The sequence below is a fragment of the Diaphorina citri genome, unplaced genomic scaffold, assembly GCF_000475195.1.
Source record: "Diaphorina citri unplaced genomic scaffold, Diaci psyllid genome assembly version 1.1 scaffold490, whole genome shotgun sequence".
NCBI lineage: Eukaryota > Metazoa > Arthropoda > Insecta > Hemiptera > Psyllidae > Diaphorina > Diaphorina citri.
The window spans coordinates 136616-158834 of record NW_007377925.1 but is presented as its reverse complement, the minus strand read 5'-3'; the positions used below and the strand labels follow the sequence as shown (position 1 = coordinate 158834).

At 38.8% G+C, this 22219-nt stretch overlaps 1 protein-coding gene across 1 annotated transcript in view; it reads left to right on the top strand.

Moving 5' to 3' along the window:
- The window catches only part of LOC103509357 (ABC transporter G family member 23), a 58056-nt gene that overhangs the window by 17057 nt on the left and 18780 nt on the right, over positions 1–22219 (top strand). The window contains exons 2-5 of the mRNA XM_026823725.1: positions 15738–15963; positions 16668–16827; positions 17489–17643; positions 18098–18205. Coding sequence (XP_026679526.1) covers positions 15764–15963; positions 16668–16827; positions 17489–17643; positions 18098–18205 — 623 coding nt within the window. The 5' untranslated portion in view covers positions 15738–15763. The remainder of the gene's footprint in view (positions 1–15737; positions 15964–16667; positions 16828–17488; positions 17644–18097; positions 18206–22219) is intronic.

Genomic DNA, 22219 nt, shown 5'->3' with positions numbered 1-22219 from the left:
GCTGACGTCATTTGAAGAAGAAAGAGTAAGAGAAGAAGATTTGAAAATTGGACGAACCGAGAAAAAAGATACCTAATAATTGGGTCGTTCATCATATCAGTAAAACGTAGTATCGAAGCACAAAATAAATTACATACGTTATCTGAAGAAGAAAGTAAAGAAGAAGAAGGAGGAGGAGGAGTAGGAGAAGGAGGAGGAGGAGAAGAAGAAGAAGACAAAAAGGGAGGAGGATTAGGAGGAGGAGAAGAAGAAGTAGCAACAGCAAAAGAAACAGAATAAGAGGAAGGAGAAAAGAGAGATATGTAACCAATATAACCATGTACGTATACGTCTATGGATTGAATGATACAAATACCTGTAGGCTGTAGGTAATACCTATCAGTCTACAAGTAGTAGGTACCTACTTAGAAGAACCATCATAGTAGGAATACATCACATAAAAATAATTCTACAAGACAATAATAATAGTAATTCCGGTCATTGTCAACAAGCACATTAAAACTACCTACTGGGTACTAGGCTCTATGTCACGTGTATATGTTGCTGTGAATTCTTGAAATGATAATTACCTATTGACACAGTCATTGCTGTGAATTCTTGAAATGATAAGTATTGATATAGTCAACTGCGAAATATCCAATGGCCGACAGAGATTCTCTGTGAATTTAATGAGTTCTCCAAAAAGGAATTCATTCTAATTTAACGGACCCGTGATATCATTGGCTGCAGCAGAATCTGTGGTGTCTTTCTCCATCAATGCAGGTCGAATAGTTTCCACAACTGTCTATGTTCATCAAGGGGGCCTGAAACCATTTCTGTAGCAAGGGAAATTTCAGGCTGTTTAAGGTCCCCCAGTCAGCCTAGTTAGCTTAGTTGGTAGTGCGTCTGCCTTGTAAGCGCTAGGCCGCGGGTTCGATTCCCGCCCGGGGCGGATTTTATCCTGATGGGATAATGTTCGTTCTCGGAACGGCTGGCTTTTTCCTATCCTGTCTTCCTTCTCTCTTCGATTTCGGGACGACAAGACCATAGCAGGTACAGTTCCCTCTGTCAAACCTCTTAAAAAAAATATCTTACTTTGAGAAAATATGCTGAGAGAAAATAAGCTTAGCTCCTTAAACTATCAGTTTATGGACGTACCTACACAAAATGCCCATTCTAACGCTTAGGTTTAAGGGCAAACAGTCCTACAAAAAGTCGGGTCAAGCTTATACGAATCTACGAATTCGCCAAAGAGCTTTGGAGACTGGACTCCCATCATTTGGAGACTGGATACACATCATTTGAAGACTGGACTCCCATCATTTGGAGACTGGATACACATCATTTGAAGACTGGATTCACATCATTTGAAGACTGGATTCACATCATTTGAAGACTGGATTCACATCATTTGAAGACTGGATTCACATCATTTGGAGACTGGACTCCCGTCAATTGGAGACCGGATACACATCATTTGGAGACTGGATTCACATCATTTGGAGACTGGACTTCTTCTTCTTCTTCTTCTTCTTCTTCTTCTTCTTCTTCTTCATTGTTGTCTCATTTCTTCAAACTCAGATTTCTGAGTGAATAAATGTGTTTGTATATTTTATAAACAACTTGCTTCCGAACAAGTAATGCATCTTCGGAACCTAAACAAAAGTACCTTTAGTGTAAACAAAGTGTGAGACATTTATGTAAACAAAAAAAAAGTAACCAACATGGTAACCTGTGTGACATTGACTTGGGAGTGCTACATGCTGACATACTATGTTGGACATTCCATCGTGACCCATGTTGACCCCCTATTGGCGGAACTAGGGTAGATTTTCCGAAAGTAGGGTAAGTTTTTCGACAGCTGGGACATAACGGGTTTTCCAATAATTTGAGTGTTTTTTTAGATTTTTAGACATATTGATTCTTTTCCCTAAATCCGCCCCGGGCGGGAATCGAACCCGCGGCCTAGCGCTTACAAGGCAGACGCACTACCAACTAAGCTAACTAGGCTGGCACCTAATATGAAATAATGTTGCCAGTGGCATTTGTGTTAAACAGGTTTGATAGAGGCAACTGCAATAAGCGAAACTTCATTGTTGTCCGAAAGCGAAGAGAGAAGAAGAGGAGAGGATAATTCCAGCCATTCCGAGAACCTTATCTGTTTGGGACAAAGTTCGCCCCAGGCGACAATCGAACCCTCTGACACCTGATGAGCACACACACAATCAGGTATACCTGATCAGGTGTAGATAGAGAGTGACTGGCCTTATCCTATTGTCTTCTTCTGCAGGTGTCATGGGCTGTATCACTAACACGTCCACTCCATTCGTCTACTTGTTTCTCAACAAGAGACCCACGTCCCAGCTCATTGGGGAGGTCTACACCCTCATCTATCCTGCCTACTGGCCTCTCAACCTTCACCAGTATGAGAACTACATCCCTTATATGTTCTATCAGGTGGGTTGAACCTCCGAAGCCAGCCTAGTTAGATTAGTTGGTAGAACGTCTGCCTTGCAAAACTTTTGGTTAAGATAGGTGCTGCGGTTAGCCGTATTTTGTTCGCTTTTTGCGGTCTTCAGCTTTACTGACTAAACGGTTAGCAATATTGTAAAAGTTACTATAGAACAAAAAATTAGCATCATTGAATGGGATAAGGAAAGGTATACGTCCAGCGTAATCATATGTATATCAAACGCCTAGAAAAATATTCTGATTATGCTTGAGCCACTGAGGTTGGTTCGTTTTGTTTTTTCATAAAACCTATAAATAGGTCCTACTTCCTTGAACATAAAAAAATTTCAAAGTTTCAAACCAATCCAAGTTTCAATAGTGACTCAAATTAGGTACCTATAGGTTTTAATTTACGGTAGGTACCTAGTACCTACCTATTAGTAGACCCTAAAGTTTTTTTTTATGATAAGATGATGACCCTGGTACAGTTTTTTGGGGCATAGAAAAAAATCTCTCTCCCCCAAGATGAACTAAAAAAAAATCGGAACCAACCATAAACATGCAAAAAAAAAACTTTCAATGTCACAACATAATTATGAGGTTCTTAACTAACATATTTGTGTGAGATACCTGTCAGAATAACGTGTCTCAGAGGCTATATCTATTTAGTTTAGGTTAGGTTAGACATTGGGCAAAAAAAAGTTAGTATAAAAAAAGTTCTTGGAAAAAAAGGTCAATAAAAAAATAGTAGTAAATAATAGGTAAAAAAAAGAAAAAAAAAACTAGGTAATTATACCTACCTACAGATTCAAAACACCCTAATAATTATCGCCCATGTAGATACCTCACCTAGTCATAGAATGTACCTACCTACCACGTAGGTATGAAATTATAAAAAAAAAAATAGCAAATTTGATAATTGAAATCGAGTTTTCTTTTATTTTTATTAGTTTTTTATTCTTCTTTTTATTTTATTTATTATTTTTATACGTAGTTATATAGGTAATATTATTAATAATATATCTAACAATTAAGAAATAGTTTGTGTTACTTTGTGCGAAGATTGTTATAAAATTGTGTAATTTTGAAATACTCGAAGTGCTGCGAAATAATAATAGTATTAGTCCTTTGACGTTTTTGCGTGATAGGTAATTTAATTAAATAGTTGAAAAATATTACCTAGGTATTATTGCCTTTTTCTGTGAAGTTCAAGAAGTGTGATTACATTAGGTATTATGGAAATTCTCACTCAGTGTTTATTCAATTGAAAACCAATTTTACGCTAGTTTAAATTCAAGATATAAATCTAATATTTAAATTCAACACCATTTAAAATTATTTTATGATAGGTATCTACTTAATCTGCTGATGTTCATATGTATTGATATGATTATGTTACACTAGGTAGAACATCTAATTATACTTGAGTGCAAAATTTTCGGGAATTTGTTATTATTTAATATCTCATTAAATAATAACAAATGATCTATTTTTTGTCATCTGTCTTTTGAAGATATCTAATATAAGTACCTAGGTACTTTATTTTTAATATAGGTAAGTGAATCATTAAAAACAAAAGTGCCGTATGAGACAGTGATTAAAAACTTACGAAACCGAAGGAAACACAGTGACTCTACCTGTGTGTCTGGCAACAACCAGTTTCTGATGATGGACACCTGATAGATCGAAACGTCAGAGAACTTTCATATCCATTTCAAGGTGAGCTTTTCATGTTTTCTAAACAAAACTATACTGAAATTTTTGTTTTATTGGAAATTGTAACCGTAGATAATAAAGGGAGCTTGAAATATCTAGTTGTAATTTTGACATCTCCACTAGAAAGTCCACGATGTCTTATTCGTGGAGGTGACAGAAATACATTATTAGTGGAGATGACAAAAGTACAATCCACACGTTTTCGGAAACTAAGAAAGATAACTCACAATGGGTCTGTCGTATGTTGTAGGGTCCACCCATTTTGTGGGCAAGAAATTAAGCAAGAATATAGTAAATTTAATTTCGAGTGTTATAGGCTCCCGCGGTCACTTAGGTTAAGCTACTTCGAGCTGGACGGAAAATAAAATAGGTAGGTCCATACTTGATATTCACACCAGAGTGTAATAAACGTCAATAACAAGTACTTGCAATTTTTGGATGTAAAAGTAATCGGATTTCAATCTTCTTCTTCTTCTTCTTCTTCTTCTTCTTCTTCTTCTTCTTCTTCTTCTTCTTCTTCTTCTTCTTCTTCTTCTTCTTCAATCAAGTTTGGTAGGTCAGTATTCAGTATACCTACTCGTACTTCCACTGACGTACTCACCTATCATCTACCTGCTACAAGTTTGATAGGTGCTTCCACTAAACTGTTGACCTACCAACTATCCCCTATGTACATATGTGGCCCGCGAAGTACCTCCCAATGTAGCATGTGGCCCGCATACACATGGAAGTTGGAAACCCCTGATCTATATTGTTGAACAATTGCCAGGCCTGATAAAAATTGTATTAAAAATCATTCTCTATAACTATAAGGTGTACCTAGGTACCTAAAACTTGTGCCTTAGGTACCTACCTAGGTATTTACAAGTATTTATGCCTACCTACAACTTTGCGTGAATTATTGCTTCTGATGGGTTTGCTTGATGGGATGTCCATTTTATGTAGGTACCTACTTACCTACCTATTTATCTTATTTGCGATGGCCAGTGAGTATTGAGTAATTGAACAGCAATAAGTACCTAGGTACCTTCTTGAATAAGACGTACCTAGCTCGTAGGGACAATAACAAATTTGTACTTATCCTGATAATTTTCCAATACCTACCTACATGTGTGCAATTAAATATCTACATAAGTAGGTACCTACCTATTTGTTTTATTTGCGATGTTCAATGAATAATTGGACATGAATAAGTAGCTACCTACATAGGTACTAATCCATCAAGTAGGTACCTACTTGAATAAGTAGGTAAGGTAACAAATTTGTACCCATCCATAATAAAGGGTGTCCCAATAAGAACGCAAGATTTGAAATGGGACTAGCCCATGTTATAAAGGGCTAGTCCTGTAACAGTCATGGAATTAAATAAAACAACACATTAGTTGGCCAGAACACGAGGAGCTAAAACATCTTCAAGGCTGCCAAAGTTCAGGGATCTTGGACTAACTTGATACAGGTTTAAATGTTCATAAAAAAAGAACCCCCTTGGAAAACTATACCTATCTTTTTATTCGCTTTCAGCATTTGGGATCATCTGGTTCACATTACCAAGGATCAAAACACGACAGTTATCATCACCACTCATTACATCGACGAAACCAGACAAGCCCATATGGTATGTTGATAAGTATAAGTAGTGCTTTTTTAGACTGTCAGCTTAGAACAGTCAGTCGACGATCTAGCCCCAGGGCTTCTCAAAATTGTCGCAACTATTATTATTATTATTAAAATTTCAGAATGTTTACTTCTCAAATCATTTACTAACCAATCAAATCTTGCGCATTTTTCGGACACCCTTTATTTTTCTAATGAAGGGTACTTACCTATCTAAATATTTGCAAGTAATATCGTATGTAGGTATCTACCAATTTGTTTTACGTTTATATATGTAGGTATAGTACCCACCTATGTAATAATAATAGCACTGATCTAGCCTCTATGAAAATCTAACTTAGCACCCATTGCAGTTCAAATCTGGCTTTGCCTAGTTAGCTTGTTTGGTAGCGCGTGTGCTTTGTAAGCGCTAGCTCACGGGTTCGATTTCCGCCCTTACTCCAGCAGTAGGCTACTACCTACTATTATTGTGGTCAAATTCTCAAATTATATTGAGGATAAAATTCCATACCTCGGCTGGGATTGACCCACGCCCTCCTGTTTACCAGGCGAACGCCTTGACCACTACACCACCGAGGCATGTACATATTTTTCTAATGAGGGATGTAGGTAAAACCTAATTGTCCTACATATTCATAGGTAATCTTAAATTAATACCCTGTAGGTATCTATGTAGGTATGTAGGTACCTACAATTAAACCTACAAGCATTCTAATAGATAGGTACCTTCACACGTGCTGTTTAAGCTGTCTAGGTCAAAATTAAGTCAAATTCACATGGAAACTTTTTTTCCTGAAATGACAAATAGATAGGTAGGAATCAGAAACTCGGAAAGCAGTTAACACCTGAAAACACTGCAGAGGAAATGCTAAAAAGAAGGATGGGAAAAAGAGTGAATTACGATCCTGCTGGCTACTCACCAATTTTATCTTATATTATAAAATCAAGATCCATTCAGAAGAAGAAGAAGAAGAAGAAGAAGAAGAAGAAGAAGAAGAAGCAATATATCATTTATGTGTTCTCATCATCCACTTCCTTAGGCCCGGCACTCAGTTTCAGACCTGGGTCTATCAGACCGTCTGAGCGTGAGTGGCGGACATTAGAGTCCGCCCCTGTCTAGGTAACCTTATGACCTATACTGACCACTGAACATTAATCCATAACTACCACAAGGAACTAGGTACTTATGTACCTACAATAGGTACTTATGTAAATATAATATACCTAACTAGGTATCAGGTACCTTATGTCTATTGTACCTGTAACTAGGTATTTGTTTGGGTACCTATATATACAAGCATGATAATTACATTAATTATCTTATGCAGTGGTGTGTCCAGGGGGTCAAACCTGGTTTCTCAGGCTAAAAACAGAGTGGAGATGGGTATAATTAATTCTGGTAATGCTAATAACCAAATAGGCACAAAGAAAATTGGATTGGAAAGAAAAGAACATTCCTGAACTCTACCTAGCGTGTCGGGAAACTAAGTAACTATTATGTAACCTCAATCAAAAATGCAGTTGTCTAGGACTGGTCTTGGATCTCATTCAAAGAAAAAGGGAATATAATTAGTTAAAATACCTAGTTATTCTTAAAACTCGATTATGAGTAAGCTTTAGCTTAGCTTGATAAACAATTTATAATACACTTGAGTGCAAAGAATTTAGGACCGTGCGCCCATTTCCATTGCTTTGCCAGTTTGCCCTCTGACAGCTTTAAAAGAGAGAGAGTGAGAGAGAGAGAGAGGGAGGGAGAGAGAGAGGGAGGGAGAGAGAGAGAGGGAGGGAGAGAGGGAGAGAGAGAGAGGTTTGATGGAGGGAAATGTATCTGCTGAGGTCTTATCATCCCGAAATCTAAGAAGGAAGGAGTACAGGATAGGAGAAAACCAGCCGTTCCGGGAACAAAAGAGCTTATCTGTTAAGAATAAAATCCTCCCCGGGGCGGAGCTCGAACCCGAAATCTAGAGCTTCCAAGGCAGACGTGCTACCCTCCAAGTTAACTAGGCTGGCTTTTCTTGATGTTTTTACAATATTCCTAGAAACTAGAAACACTATTTGGTGCTAGCTAAAAGCTTAAGTTGTTGACTTCAAGATACCGTCTAAGGATTTCAAATTGGCTCTATTTTTAATGGAAATCCTTGTTTATATTGAAAAAAATTCCAAAATCAATTCGTCCCAAACTTTTGCATATGATTGTAGGTTACTAATAAATAATTACACATTACACGTATTACTAGTGTCTGAGCATTAGACCAAAACGTAAACACTAATTAAGTAGGTAATAAAACAGCAAGAATATAATTTATATTCTTGCCAAATTATTACCCTATAAAATGATTTTGCTAGTTCAAACCCTGAGGGTCGCATTTTTTCGGCCCTTATATGGATCTTGTACTTTGAGGATAATTTGTATGGCTAACTTTTAAAAGTTAAATTTAATAGGAACCTAACCATGTTATTAGTTCCTACATGAGTAGGTATAGTGGGTACATGGGTAATGGGTACCTAAGTAAAGAGTGATCTACATAAATAATAATTATTTTCATATTTTTTTCCCAGTCGAAAATGTCACCCTACGCCACTGCTCATGGCTGACAGCTGTAAAAACAAAGACATGGGCTCTAAGTCAATATTATCAGAACACAGGTAGTGTAGGTACACGTACCTACACTACCGTTCTCGGAACAGCTCGGAACGGATATATAATTAATAATTAGGTAATAATTTATACCTGACCAATAAGTCAATGGTGCACCTGTGTTAAGCTACATTAATAATTTAAAATGATTGGCAAATAATGATGCTTGTGCATGCGTGCATAAAAATTATCAATCTTCAGCTAGAGATGTATGCACATTTACGGTATACACATGCATTAAAATGAAATGAGCCATCCCAAAATGTGTAAATTGAAATCAACAAAAAAAAAATTTACTACCAATTGTTCTTGTTCACTGGTCCGTTTCTGTCCGACAGCAAAATAGGTAATAAAAAGGAGGGAGGTATACCTACCTATTACCTATGTGTAATTGTCTATACCTCAGGAAGTTAGGACCATGTCAACTGTTAAAGGTCTCTGTTTCCTAATCCAAGGGTCTCGGATTCAATCCCCAGCTATGTCCAACTGATGAGTCCAAATAAGGACGAAACACGTGTCTTGATAAACCCATGTACAGTATGCCGATCTGCTGGTGCTCTTATTAAAGTGTGTTCACACATAGTCGACCGGCCGTCGATCGACATCGATTTACATCGATCGGCGGCGTCGACTATGTGTAGACACACCTTTGGAATTCAGGTTAACCAGCCTAGTTAGTTTGGAGCATAGTTCGTCTCCCTTGTAATCGTTAAGTCGCCGATTCGATTCCCGTCTAGAGTGCATTTTATTCTAAACAGACAAGGTTCGTTCTCGGAAAGGCTGACTTTCTCCTATCCTGTCTCCCTTCTCTCTTCGATTTCGGGACGATGAGACCTTAGCAGTTACAGTTCCCTTTGTAAAACCTCTTGAAAATAAATAAATTCAGGCTGATTAATAACTTTATACCTTTTTATTTTATTTTACGATTTTTAATAAGGGAGTGACAGGAAGGGAATCCATGCTTCTCTAGGTTCTTGACCAATATTCATAAAATGCAGTGGTTGGGGCTTGTCTAGACGTTTAAAACGGCTTTTAAAAGATGATCACCCTAAGGCGGAGTCCTTATGGGCCTTCCTTTACTGCTTTTGAGGTCTTAAGCTTCAGGTCTCTCACATATTGTGGTGTCGAATCGCGCGATGCCACCTGAAAATACATAGAAAATTAGATTACAGACCTCCCACACTGGAGGCACGCCATTAGGTATATCCTCCTGTGTACATGAGAGGTCTATTTTCAAAAGGTTATAGATTTTCAGACGACGCGACGCGGCATTTGCGAGACTACTAAAAGTCCCGAGACTACGCTTCTAACGTGAAGCAAGCCCAGGTGTGCTCTTCCAGTCTACCCTCTAAGCAAACTAGGCTGGCTCTTGATGACGAGTCATAAGGTCTAAGGTTCAACCATGAGATTCATAAGGCCATCTCAGAGACTCTTAGACTCCAAGCATACCACACATACATACTTGTAGCATCAGAATCATCAGATTCACGGCTAAAAGTTTCTCACTAAGTGATTAGTACTAGTGGTGTGTCGTGAGATATTCAAAAGGGGAACCTATAAACCCATTTACAGTATGCCGATCTGCTGGTGCTCTTATAAGGGGTGTCCACACATAGTCGACCGGCCGTCGATCGACATCGATTTACATCGATCGGCGGCGTCGACTATGTGTGGACACACCTTTGGAATTCAGGTTAACCAGCCTAGTTAGTTTGAAGAATAGTTGCGCGAAGTCGCCGATTCGATTCCCGTCTAGGGTGCATTTTATTCTAAACAGACAAGGTTCGTTCTCGGAACGGCTGACTTTCTCCTGATCCTGTCTCCCTTCTCTCTTCGATTTCGGGACGATGAGACCTTAGCAGTTACAGTTCCCTTTGTAAAACCTCTTGAAAATAAATAAATTCAGGCTGATTAATAACTTTATACCTTTTTATTTTATTTTACGATTTTTAATAAGGGAGTGACAGGAAGGGAATCCATGCTTCTCTAGGTTCCATGGAGGACAGTAACCTTTGACTTTTTTTATCTTCTTTTTCCTGGCACCCTAAAGTAAGTACCTACTTCCTAAGGGCTTGAGACCGCGAAATACGACACTGATTTACTATTATAAAATTAACATCTCCTGGACTGTCCATCGTTAGATTCAAGGCCTATTATAAAATTAACATCTCGTGGTTTGAGATGAGGGGATTATTAGTGGACTGTTCTGTTGTTTTATCAAGGTACCTGGAATTAATTTATTGCCTTCAAAATAAATAGCTGATGGAAAAAGGAAGTGAATAGTGAAACAGCTCAAACAGCGGGAGTTTCCTAAGATGAGATATGTCTTTAAAGTCGATGGTAGGTGGGAGGCTGGGAGGATACGTTACAATAGATATAAATAAGCAGCCTCCGTGGCCAAGAGAAAATCACAAAATCACAGGAGGCATGCTCGTACGTAGGTCCTCAAAATGCCCTGTGGAATTTAGATTTTTCGGCTCTGTGCTTAAATTTCGGGGTGCCCTCAGCCACTTAAAAACAATTGAGTATCTGCGCTATCTGTTTGGGTATTACGACCATAGTTCAATACCTACTCCCAAAGGAATTTAGCCAAAAGAGTATCAATAATCTGTGTAAGTAAAAGACAGGTATAATGCTCTGAAAGCTGAAACACACAAAATTGACGCTCTAACTTTACCACAAAGAAGTCTTATTTACTAATGGTGAACTCAGTGGGACTAATCTGTGATCAAAATGACGGTAGATATTGACCGAAAAAAAAAAAGTAATTTAAAGGAAAAAAAAAAAAAAAAAAACATATATACATATTGTTACAATCCTAGGTACAGTTCATAAAAAACTTTCAATAAGCAGTAATGTTGATATACGTTTCAAACATACGTAATAAATCTCATTTTTCCATGCATAATTTACTTATGCATTACGAATGCATAAATAATCAAGTATGCTGTGTTGCTATTTGACGAATTGTGCATGTCACTGCAGCATTATACCTACGTATTTGCTAAAAATAGATTTAATCAACCGCAATTAAAACTAATTAGTAAGGCTGGAGTAATCCATGCCAATAATTAATAGATTTATGTGGAGGACAGAATTGAATTATATTATTAGATTTACATGAAAACACAGGTGAGAATGAAGGAAATGCTAAAGATTATCATAAAAGACATCAGTGGAATAGTCCTACATAGAAATGGACGCGTCACACAAAGGATCTAATAAGAAACCGCCTGAATATGATAATAATGGGTGTCCATTTAACTCTAGGACATACCTGATGGACCTTCTCATGGCCAAAACTGCTAAAACAAGACAATTACGAGGTAGAAGACAAAAACAGAAGATAACACCTCAAAGACGGATATGGAACAACGAATCTAACACAATGTCAAAGGTTTAAGTTAACTACATATAAGTTAGTATAACAAGCACAGAAAGAATAGCCACAACAACAACAACAACCACAGTACCGCAACACCAATGAGAAGTAACTAGTAGAAGAAGGAGGAGAAGAAGAAGAAAGAGAAGAAGAAGAGGAAAAAATAATAATAAGAAGAAGAAGAAGAAGAAGGAGGAGGAGGAGGAGGAGGAGGAGAAGAAGAAGAAAGAGAGGAGACGAAAAAGGCGAAGAAGAAGGAGAATCAGAAGAAGACCAACAATAATAACAACAACGAACAACTATACCATCACAATCCATTAGATAATTAGACGGACAGCCGTAGCCACTTATCGAACATGACCACTATGTAAAACACGTAAAAAAAAAAAAAAAAAAAAATAGCTACAGCAACAACAATAGTTAAGTACCGACAACACCAAGAAGAAGTAGTAGAAAGAGAAGAAGAAGGAAAATAAGAAAAAGAAGGAGAAGTAGGAGAAGGAGAAGAAGAAGGAGACGAAGAAGAAGCAGAAGAAGGAGGAGAAGAAGAAGAAAAAAGAGAGGAGGAGAAAAAGGCGAAGAAGAAGAATCAGAAGAAGACCAACAATAATAACAACAAACAACTACCATCACAACCCATTAGATAATTAGACGGACAGCCGTAGCCACTTATCAAACATGACCAAACGGAAAACAAACAAACAATAATTATCACCAGGATAGGAAATAAAGAAACAGTCATGGAATTAAATAAAACAACACATTAGTTGGCCAGAACACGAGGAGCTAAAACATCTTCAAGGCTGCCAAAGTTCAGGGATGTTGGACTAACTTGATACAGGTTTAAATTAAAGATGGGAAAAGATCTTGGTAGGTACTTAGGTAGGTTTTACTTAAAATTAAAGATGGGAAATTTGTAGGATTGTAGGCCCTGTAATTAAAATTGGTGGTTCCTAGATATGATTAAAATTGTGTTTTAATTATTAGGAAATTGGGAGGATCAAAAAGGAAATAGTTAGATCTATATCAGGGGTTTCCAACTAGCGGCCCGCGGGCCACATGTGGCCCGCCAGACCATTTTCGTGGCCCGCGAAGCTTTTTGAGATTTGTACAAAATACATTTGGGTAATGTAAAAGAGCTACATTAGAAGAATACTTTTGAAAAATTTGCCTGCGGCGCTCAAATTCGATCGGACTGCATTTCTGAAAAGTTTGGAGGGGGGAGGGGGAGGGGTGCTCCCCTATGTACATATGTGGCCCGCGAAGTACCTCCCAATGTAGCGCATGTGGCCCGCATACACATGGAAGTTGGAAACCCCTGATCTATATTGTTGAACAATTGCCAGGCCTGATAAAAATGTATTAAAAATCATTCCTCTATAACATAGGGTGTACCTACGTTACCTAAAACTTATGCCTTAGGTAACCTACCTATAGGTATTTACAAGTATTTATGCCTACCTACAACTATTGCGTGAATATTGCTTCTGATGGGTTTGCTTGATGGGGATGTTCCATTTTATGTAGTACCTACTTACTACCTATTTATCTTATTGCGATGCAGTAGTATTGAGTAATTGAACAGCAATAAGTACTATTAGGTACCTTCTTGAATAAGACGTATGCTCGTAGGGACAATAACAAATTTTACTTATCCTGATAATTTTCCAACCTACCTACATGTGTGCGATTAATATCTACATAAGTAGGTAACCTACCCTATTTGTTTATATTTGCCGATTTCAATGAATAATTGGACATGAATAAGTAGCCTTACCTATACTAGGTACTAATCCATGTCAATAAGTACCTATTGAATAAGTAGGTAAGGTAAAAATTTGTACCATCCATAATAAAGGGTGTCCCAATTAAGAACTCAAAATTTGACTGGGACTAGCCCATGTTATACAATGGCAAGTCCTGAAAATTATACACCTGTCTACAGTAACAGGTACATTACTATTATGATTATTACTAATAAAATTCCATACCTCGGCTGGGATTGAACCCACGCCCTCCTGTTTACCAGGCGAACGCCTTGACCACTACACCACCGAGGCATGTACATATTTTTCTAATGAGGGATGTAGGTAAAACCTAATTGTCCTACATATTCATAGGTAATCTTAAATTAATACCCTGTAGGTATCTATGTAGGTATGTAGGTACCTACAATTAAACCTACAAGCATTCTAATAGATAGGTACCTTCACACGTGCTGTTTAAGCTGTCTAGGTCAAAATTAAATTAAATTCACATGGAAACTTTTTTTCCTGAAATGACAAATAGATAGGTAGGTACTTATGTATTAGGCAGGTAGTTAGGAGAGAGGAAGAGAGGGTAGGCAGGTAGATAATTAGGTAGACAAAAGACAAATAACACATATTGTGTAAGGAAAATTAAGGCCATAACGTTACTGTATGTAGGTATACCTAAGTAGGTATGTCATATTTAATTAAAAAGAGGAAAATCGAATGGGTACCTAGGTACCTACAAGTACCTTCCTACGTAGAAAAATTATAAGAACTAGAAAGATCACGGTGTATATAGGTACGTACCTAATACCTACATAGCTTTATAGGTATTCCTGCATAATCAGCACAACTGGTAGGTATATGAATATCACATTTTGTAATAGGTAGTTAAATTTTATGTACCTACATTTAATCATTACTAAGATGATGAATTAAAGGTCTGCAATGACGTACCTAGTACCTACTCTAGATCTTTCAATCGATATCATGGAAGTACTTATAATAAAAAGTAAAATAAGAATTACTAAATAATGAGAATTACCTATAATTTGTTATGTTCTTAGAATCTAAGTGGTCGTAGTAGTGCGCCAAGACAAGTCCCAGAGTTCCACACCGAGGCAAGTCAAACAAAACTTTTCTTACACCAGTAGTTTCTGAAAATCCCACTTAGAAAAGGGGCCAGTAGAGGACCCGCGAAAATCCGATCGACCTGAAAATTAAAGATTTAAATGTCATTTTAAATGGTTAAAAACGGGTTTGGCAAATTTCATCACAATCAGACAAACCATTCGAGAGTTATGGCGAAGCAAAGATTGCCAAAAGTCCGATGAGGCCCAAAATCAAATGAGAAAAATTTCCTTTGTGTACTGAATACCTTTATCAAGTTAGTAATCATCAAAATCCGACAAACGAAACGGTTAAACTGCTGAGGTAGAAGGACTTTTCAGTCCTATTCGGGCAGGATAAACAAAAGGAACTTTCTATTTTAATAGGATTAAAGGTTTGAGAGATATCACGGAATATTAGGAAGACTCAAATTAAAACTCTAAACTTACATCGCTCGTTCAATAACCCTTTCATGCTCTCTGTCCACAGGCCTCTATCCTGTCTTCCTTCTCTCTTCGATTTCGGGACGATAAGACCATAGCAGTTACAGTTCCCTCTGTCAAACCTCTTAAAAAAAAGCTTATCATAGAAATCAAATTTAACTTAACAGCTGTTAGCTTAACAGGCCTTCTAGAGGCTGAAAAATATTGGTGAAATCTAACAATAGTCTATTCTAATACTCTCTAATTTCAATCCTCTTGTGCTTCCTCAGATAGGACTCATGCGGGGAGGCAAGTTCCTCGCGGAAGAATCACCGACAAGTCTGCTCCAAAAGCACAACTGTGAGAGTCTGGAAGACGTATTTCTCAAGTTGAGTGTCATTCAGAACCGAGGCAAAAGGAGGAGAAGTTCCATTCTGCACGAGATTACCGAGGCCATGACTGCACAGATACCGGTAAGTGAGAGGCTGGTCCAAAATACGCCTGTAAAAAGTTCAAGACAAATTGACTTTAGAGATTATTAAAGGGTCTTCTTAATGTCTTTGTACAACTTTTGGGGGTTTTGATGACGGGGGTTGGAATATTAGGAAGACTCAAATTAAAACTCTAAACTTACATCGCTCGTTCAATAACCCTTTCATGCTCTCTGTCCACAGGCCTCCCCCACGGGCCCCTCTTCACAATGGACCCTCCGCGGCCCAAATCCATCACACTGTCCGAACTGACGGACCGACGGAAACAGCTGCAATCCCAACAGTCGACCGTGCAGAGCCGCCGACGTCAGGCGGTCTGTGTGCGGCGCGCGTGCAAGAAATATGGCGGCAAAAACAGTGTCAATGTGGTCCTGGATGGGTTAAATATGACCGTACCGAAAGGCTGCATGTAAGTGAATTTTTAGGTCTCCAACAGGGTAATTTCCATAAATTACGGCAGCATTAATAGTAGCAATGTGGTCTTGATGGGTTAACCATGAAGGCTACATGTAAGTAAACTTTTAGATCCCGGGTTCAATAATGGGCCCCTATGGCTCAGGGGTTAATTTTCATAAAGACAGCATTAATAGTGGCAATGTGGTCCTTGATGGGTTAAAATATAACAGTTCCAAAGGGTTGCATGTAAATTGGACAGCATTAAGCAGAAATGAGGTTTCTTGTGTTTCACCACAGAATATTGATCATAACTCAAGATCGGTTTAAATTTCCGCAAAATCCTCACTTATTGCACACCTTGAATATATCGGGAATATGCCTACCAAATTTTAGCTTTCTACGTGTTGGGGTTCTGGAGATACAGCCATCAGTGTATGAATGCTTGTTCCCTATCTGTGGCACAAGCTGTGTTTTACGGATGGGTATACCATTTTTATGAATCTTGTATTTTCTGATGTTGTAATACTGTAGTAATATGGCAGTGCAATAGTCCTAAACTAAAATGGACGCGGCACATCAGGGATCAGGAAGAGACCGCCTTAACGTAATACTGTAGTAATAGAAAGTAAAAATAAGAAATAGAAACTTGATAAATTAATATTAATGAGTGAATGGATATCCGCTAACCCCACAGTTTCTCCCCTTCTCTCTTCTCAGATACGGTCTCCTGGGAGCTAGTGGCTGTGGGAAGACGACCCTCCTCTCGTGTATTGTCGGCAGGCGAAGGCTCAACTCGGGAGAAATCTGGGTGCTGGGAGGTAAACCGGGTTCCAAAGGATCGGGAGTACCAGGACCCCGAATTGGGTATATGCCTCAGGTAACTATTTATTCTAAACATTTCATTGCTTTAAATGCCTAAGTGGTCCACACATGGCCCTGTTGCTTAGAGTGCAAATAAATAAAAATGCCTGAGTGGCCAGTCTAGTTAGCTTGGTAGGTAACGTGTCTGCCTTGTAAGCGCTTGGCCGTAAGTGCGATTCCCGCCCGGGGCGGACTTTATCCTGAAAGGATAAGGTTTGTTCTCGGAACGGCTGATGGCTTTCTCCCATCCTGTCTTCCTTCTCTCTTCGATTTCGGGACACTAAGGCCGTTGCAGTTCTCTCTATCAAATGATTGGGCTCCTATGGAAGTTACACTTGCTTTCTTCTTCGCCTTTCTTCTTCTTATTTTTCCTCTTGGTCTTCTTCTCCTCCTAGTTCCTCTTTTACTTCGTCCTCTATTTCATCTTATTCTACTCCTGATTAGTCCTGACAGATTCTGACGTGACTTCGTGAAGATTCATTTTCTTCTTCTTATTTTTCCTCTTGGTCTTCTTCTCCTCCTAGTTCCTCTTTTACTTCGTCCTCTATTTCATCTTATTCTACTCCTGATAGATTCTGACGTGACTTCGTGAAGATTCATCTTGAAAAGAAGAACACAAGTAACTTATACTATTCACTTTTCTTCGTCTTTTTATTCTGCTCCCTTTTATTTTCCAGGAAATCGCCCTATACGGTGAGTTCACCATTAGAGAGACCATGGTCTACTTCGGATGGATCAACGGTCTGACCACCAAACAAGTCAACGAGAAGGTGGATTTCTTAGTCAATCTCCTGCAGCTGCCCTCCGCAGATCGGGAAGTCAAAAACTTGAGGTAAGTTCCATATACATAGTTATCTAATTGAAGCCACCTCACTTGGAGAATAACAAATTCGTCAACCAGCCTAGCTAGCTTGGTTGGTAGAGCATCTGTCTTCTAAGCGCTAGTAATTCCCACCCTTGATACATTTTATCCTCAATGGAGAAGGTTCGTTCTCGGAACGGCTGGCTTTCTCCTATCCTGTCTTCGATTTCGGGACGATAAGACCTTGACAGTCATAGTTCTCTCTATCAGACCTCTTGAAAAAAAAAGAGGTCCAGTTAGCTTGGAAGGTTAGCCTAGTGCTCCTGCCTTGCAAGATTATTTCCCAGGGTGGACTTTCCCAGGCTTTCTCATATCCTGTCGCTTTCGGGACGATAAGACCTCGACAGTTACATCACCAGTTCCCTCTGTCAAACCTCTTAAAAAAACCATTCAACTTATCAATCCACTGTTTTTCTATTTTCAGTGGCGGCCAGCAGAGGCGAGTGTCATTTGCCGCGGCCCTGTTACATGAACCGGAGTTGCTCATCCTAGACGAACCTACAGTGGGGGTCGACCCCATCCTCAGACAAGGGTTAGTGCACTGATTTGTATACAGCCACTTGTAAAGTTGAATCAGACACAATAGTTGTACAAGATGTACCAGTATACTGTGTCTTTTTAAAGGGTCTGGCTGGGGGACTTTAAACAGGGAGGATAGATACTATCACTAAAAGCCTTAGCGGTTAGATCCCTTTAGGGGCAATACCTTAGGCCCCACACACTACTGTACAAAATGGAAGCAATATCTGAAGGAGACCCGTCGCACATTGGATTCATTGGAAGCATAGTCGCGTGAATTTTAGGAGAGCGTAGTCGCCTGAAACACAAACCTATTAAAATGATATAGACCAGAGATTCTCAACCGGTGGTACGCGTACCACTGGTGGTACGTGGATACATTTTAGGTGGTACGCAGTCATATATTAATAATAACAATAAAAAATGTTGAATTGATAAGAAACTAAAAAAATCGTTTAAAAAAATGAAGTTGTTTTATTAGCATTTCCATTCAAATACATGTTGTTGTGAATTCTAAAATTTTAATTAAAATACATGTTCCTCTGAATGTTTGAAGCGGAGGGAATGTTGTTAATGTTGTTCGATTAAAAAGGGGATTACCAATAGGTAGCCAGCCTAGTTAGCCTTGAGAGTAGCACGCTTGCCTTTAAAGGATAGGTCGCGGGTTCCATTCCCGCCCAGGGAGAACTTTATCCTAAACAGATAAGCTTTGTTCTCGGAACGGCTGGCTTTCTCCTATCCTGTCCTCCTTCCTTCATAGATTTCGATAAAATAAGACCTAAATAGTTACAGTTCCTTCGACTTTTATAAAAGAAAGGGACTTTTCAGTCTCATTCTTGCAGTATAAAGAGCTATTCTATTCTTTTGGCTAAAGCTCAGTTTTTGTCCTTATGCCCTCCTCCATGACTTCGAGAATTAACAGCAACATAGATTTCAAGACCTATTAAAATAGGCAGACTTCGCCAATCAGAAACTCGGAAAGCAGTTAACACCTGAAAACACTGCAGAGGAAATGCTAAAAAGAAGGATGGGAAAAAGAGTGAATTACGATCTTGCTGGCTACTCATCAATTTTATCTTATATTATAAAATCAAGATCCATTCAGAAGAAGAAGAAGAAGCAACATATCATTTATGTGTTCTCATCATCCAATTCCTTAGGCCCGGCACTCAGTTTCAGACCTGGGTCTATCAGACCGTCAGAGCGTGAGAGGCGGGTATTACAGTCCGCCCCTGTCTAGGTAACCTTATGACCTATACTGACCACTGAACATTAATCAATAACTACCACAAGGAACTAGGTACTTATAGGTACTTATGTAAATATAATATACCTAACTAGGTATCAGGTACCTTATGTCCATTGTACCTGTAACTAGGTATTTGTTTGGGTACCTAGGTATATATACAAGCATGATAATTACATTAGTTATCTTATGCAGTGGTGTGTCCAGGGGGTCAAACCTGTTTTCTCAGGCCAAAAACAGAGTGGAGAGCATTGGGTATAATTAATTCTGGTAATGCTAATAACCAAATAGGCACAAAGAAAATTGGATTGGAAAGAAAAGAACATTCCTGAACTCTACCGAGCGTATCGGGAAACTATAAGTAACTATTATGTAACCTCAATCTAAAATGCAGTTGTCTAGGACTTGTCTTGGATCTCATTGAAAGAAAAAGGGAATATAATTAGTTAAAATAGTTATTCTTAAAACTCGATTATGAGTAAGTTTTAGCTTAGCTTAATAAACAATTTATAATACACTTGAGTGCAAAGAATTTAGGACCGCGCGCCCATTTCCATTGCTTTGCCAGTTTGCCCTCTGACAGCTTTAAAAGAGAGAGAGAGGGAGGGAGAGATTTTTAGAGCGGCGGGAGATAGAGAGAGAGAGAGAGAGAGAGAGAGAGAGAGAGAGATAGAGAGAGAGAGGGAGGGAGAGAGAGGGAGGGAGAGAGAGGGAGGGAGAGAGAGGGAGGAAGAGAGAGAGGGAGAGAGAGAGAGGTTTGATGGAGGGAAATGTATCTGCTGAGGTCTTATCATCCTGAAATCTAAGAAGGAAGGAGTACAGGATAGGAGAAAACCAGCCGTTTCGAGAACAAAAGAGCTTATCTGTTAAGAATAAAATCCCCCCCGGGCGGAGCTCGAACCCGAAACCTAGAGCTTCCAAGGCAGACGTGCTACCCTCCAAATTAACTAGGCTGGCTTTTCTTGATGTTTTTACAATATTCCTAGAACCTAGAAACACTATTATTTGGTGCTAGCTAAAAGCTCAAGTTGTTGACTTCAAGATACCGTCTAAGGATTTCAAATTGGCTCTATTTTTAATGGAAATCCTTGTTTATATTTAAAAAAATTCCAAAATCAATTTGTCCCAAATTTTTGCATGTGATTGTAGGTTACTAATAAATAATTACACGTATTACTAGTGTCTGAGCATTAGACCAAAACGTAAACACTAATTAAGTATAGGTAATAAAACAGCAAGAATATAATTTATATTCTTGCCAAATTATTACCCTATAAAATAATTTTGCTAGTTCAAACCCTGAGGGTCGAATTTTTTCGGCCCTTATATGGATCTTGTACTTTGAGGATAATTTGTATGGCTAACTTTTAAAAGTTAAATTTAATAGGAACCTAACCAGGTCATTAGTTCCTACATGAGTAGGTATAGTGGGTACATGGGTAATGGGTACCTAAATAAAGAGTGATCTACATAAATAATATCAGACTATTTCAATACCTTGACCAATATTCATAAAATGCAGTGGTTGGGGCTTGTCTAGACGTTTAAAACGGCTTTTAAAAGATGATCACCCTAAGGCGGAGTCCGTATGGGCCTTCCTTTACTGCTTTTGAGGTCTTAAGCTTCAGGTCTCTCACATATTGTGGTGTCGAATCGCGCGATGCCACCTGAAAATACATAGAAAATTAAATTACAGACCTCCCACACTGGAGGCACGCCATTAGGTATATCCTCCAGTGTGCATGAGAGGTCTATTTTCAAAAGGTTAGACTTTCAGATGACGCGACGCGGCATTTGCTAGACTACTAAAAGTCCCGAGACTACGCTTCTAACGTGAAGCAAGCCCAGGTGTGCTCTTCCAGTCTACCCTCTAAGCAAACTAGGCTGGCTCTTGATGACGAGTCATAAGGTCTAAGGTTCAACCATGAGATTCATAAGGCCATCTCAGAGACTCTTAGACTCCAAGCATACCACACATACATACTTGTAGCATCAGAATCATCAGATTCACGGCTAAAAGTTTCTCACTAAGTGATTAGTACTAGTGGTGTGTCGTGAGATATTCAAAAGGGGAACCTATAAACCCATTTACAGTATGCCGATCTGCTGGTGCTCTTATAAGGGGTGTCCACACATAGTCGACCGGCCGTCGATCGACATCGATTTACATCGATCGGCGGCGTCGACTATGTGTGGACACACCTTTGGAATTCAGGTTAACCAGCCTAGTTAGTTTGAAGAATAGTTGCGCGAAGTCGCCGATTCGATTCCCGTCTAGGGTGCATTTTATTCTAAACAGACAAGGTTCGTTCTCGGAACGGCTGACTTTCTCCTGATCCTGTCTCCCTTCTCTCTTCGATTTCGGGACGATGAGACCTTAGCAGTTACAGTTCCCTTTGTAAAACCTCTTGAAAATAAATAAATTCAGGCTGATTAATAACTTTATACCTTTTTATTTTACGATTTTTAATAAGGGAGTGACAGGAAGGGAATCCATGCTTCTCTAGGTTCCATGGAGGACAGTAACCTTTGACTTTTTTTATCTTCTTTTTCCTGGCACCCTAAAGTAAGTACCTACTTCCTAAGGGCCTGAGACCGCGAAATACGCCACTGACTTACTATTATAAAATTAACATCTCCTGGACTGTCCATCGTTAGATTCAAGGCCTATTATAAAATTAACATCTCGTGGATTGAGATGAGGGGATTATTAGTGGACTGTTCTGTTGTTTTATCAAGGTAGGTACCTGGGATTAATTTATTGCCTTCAATATAAAATAC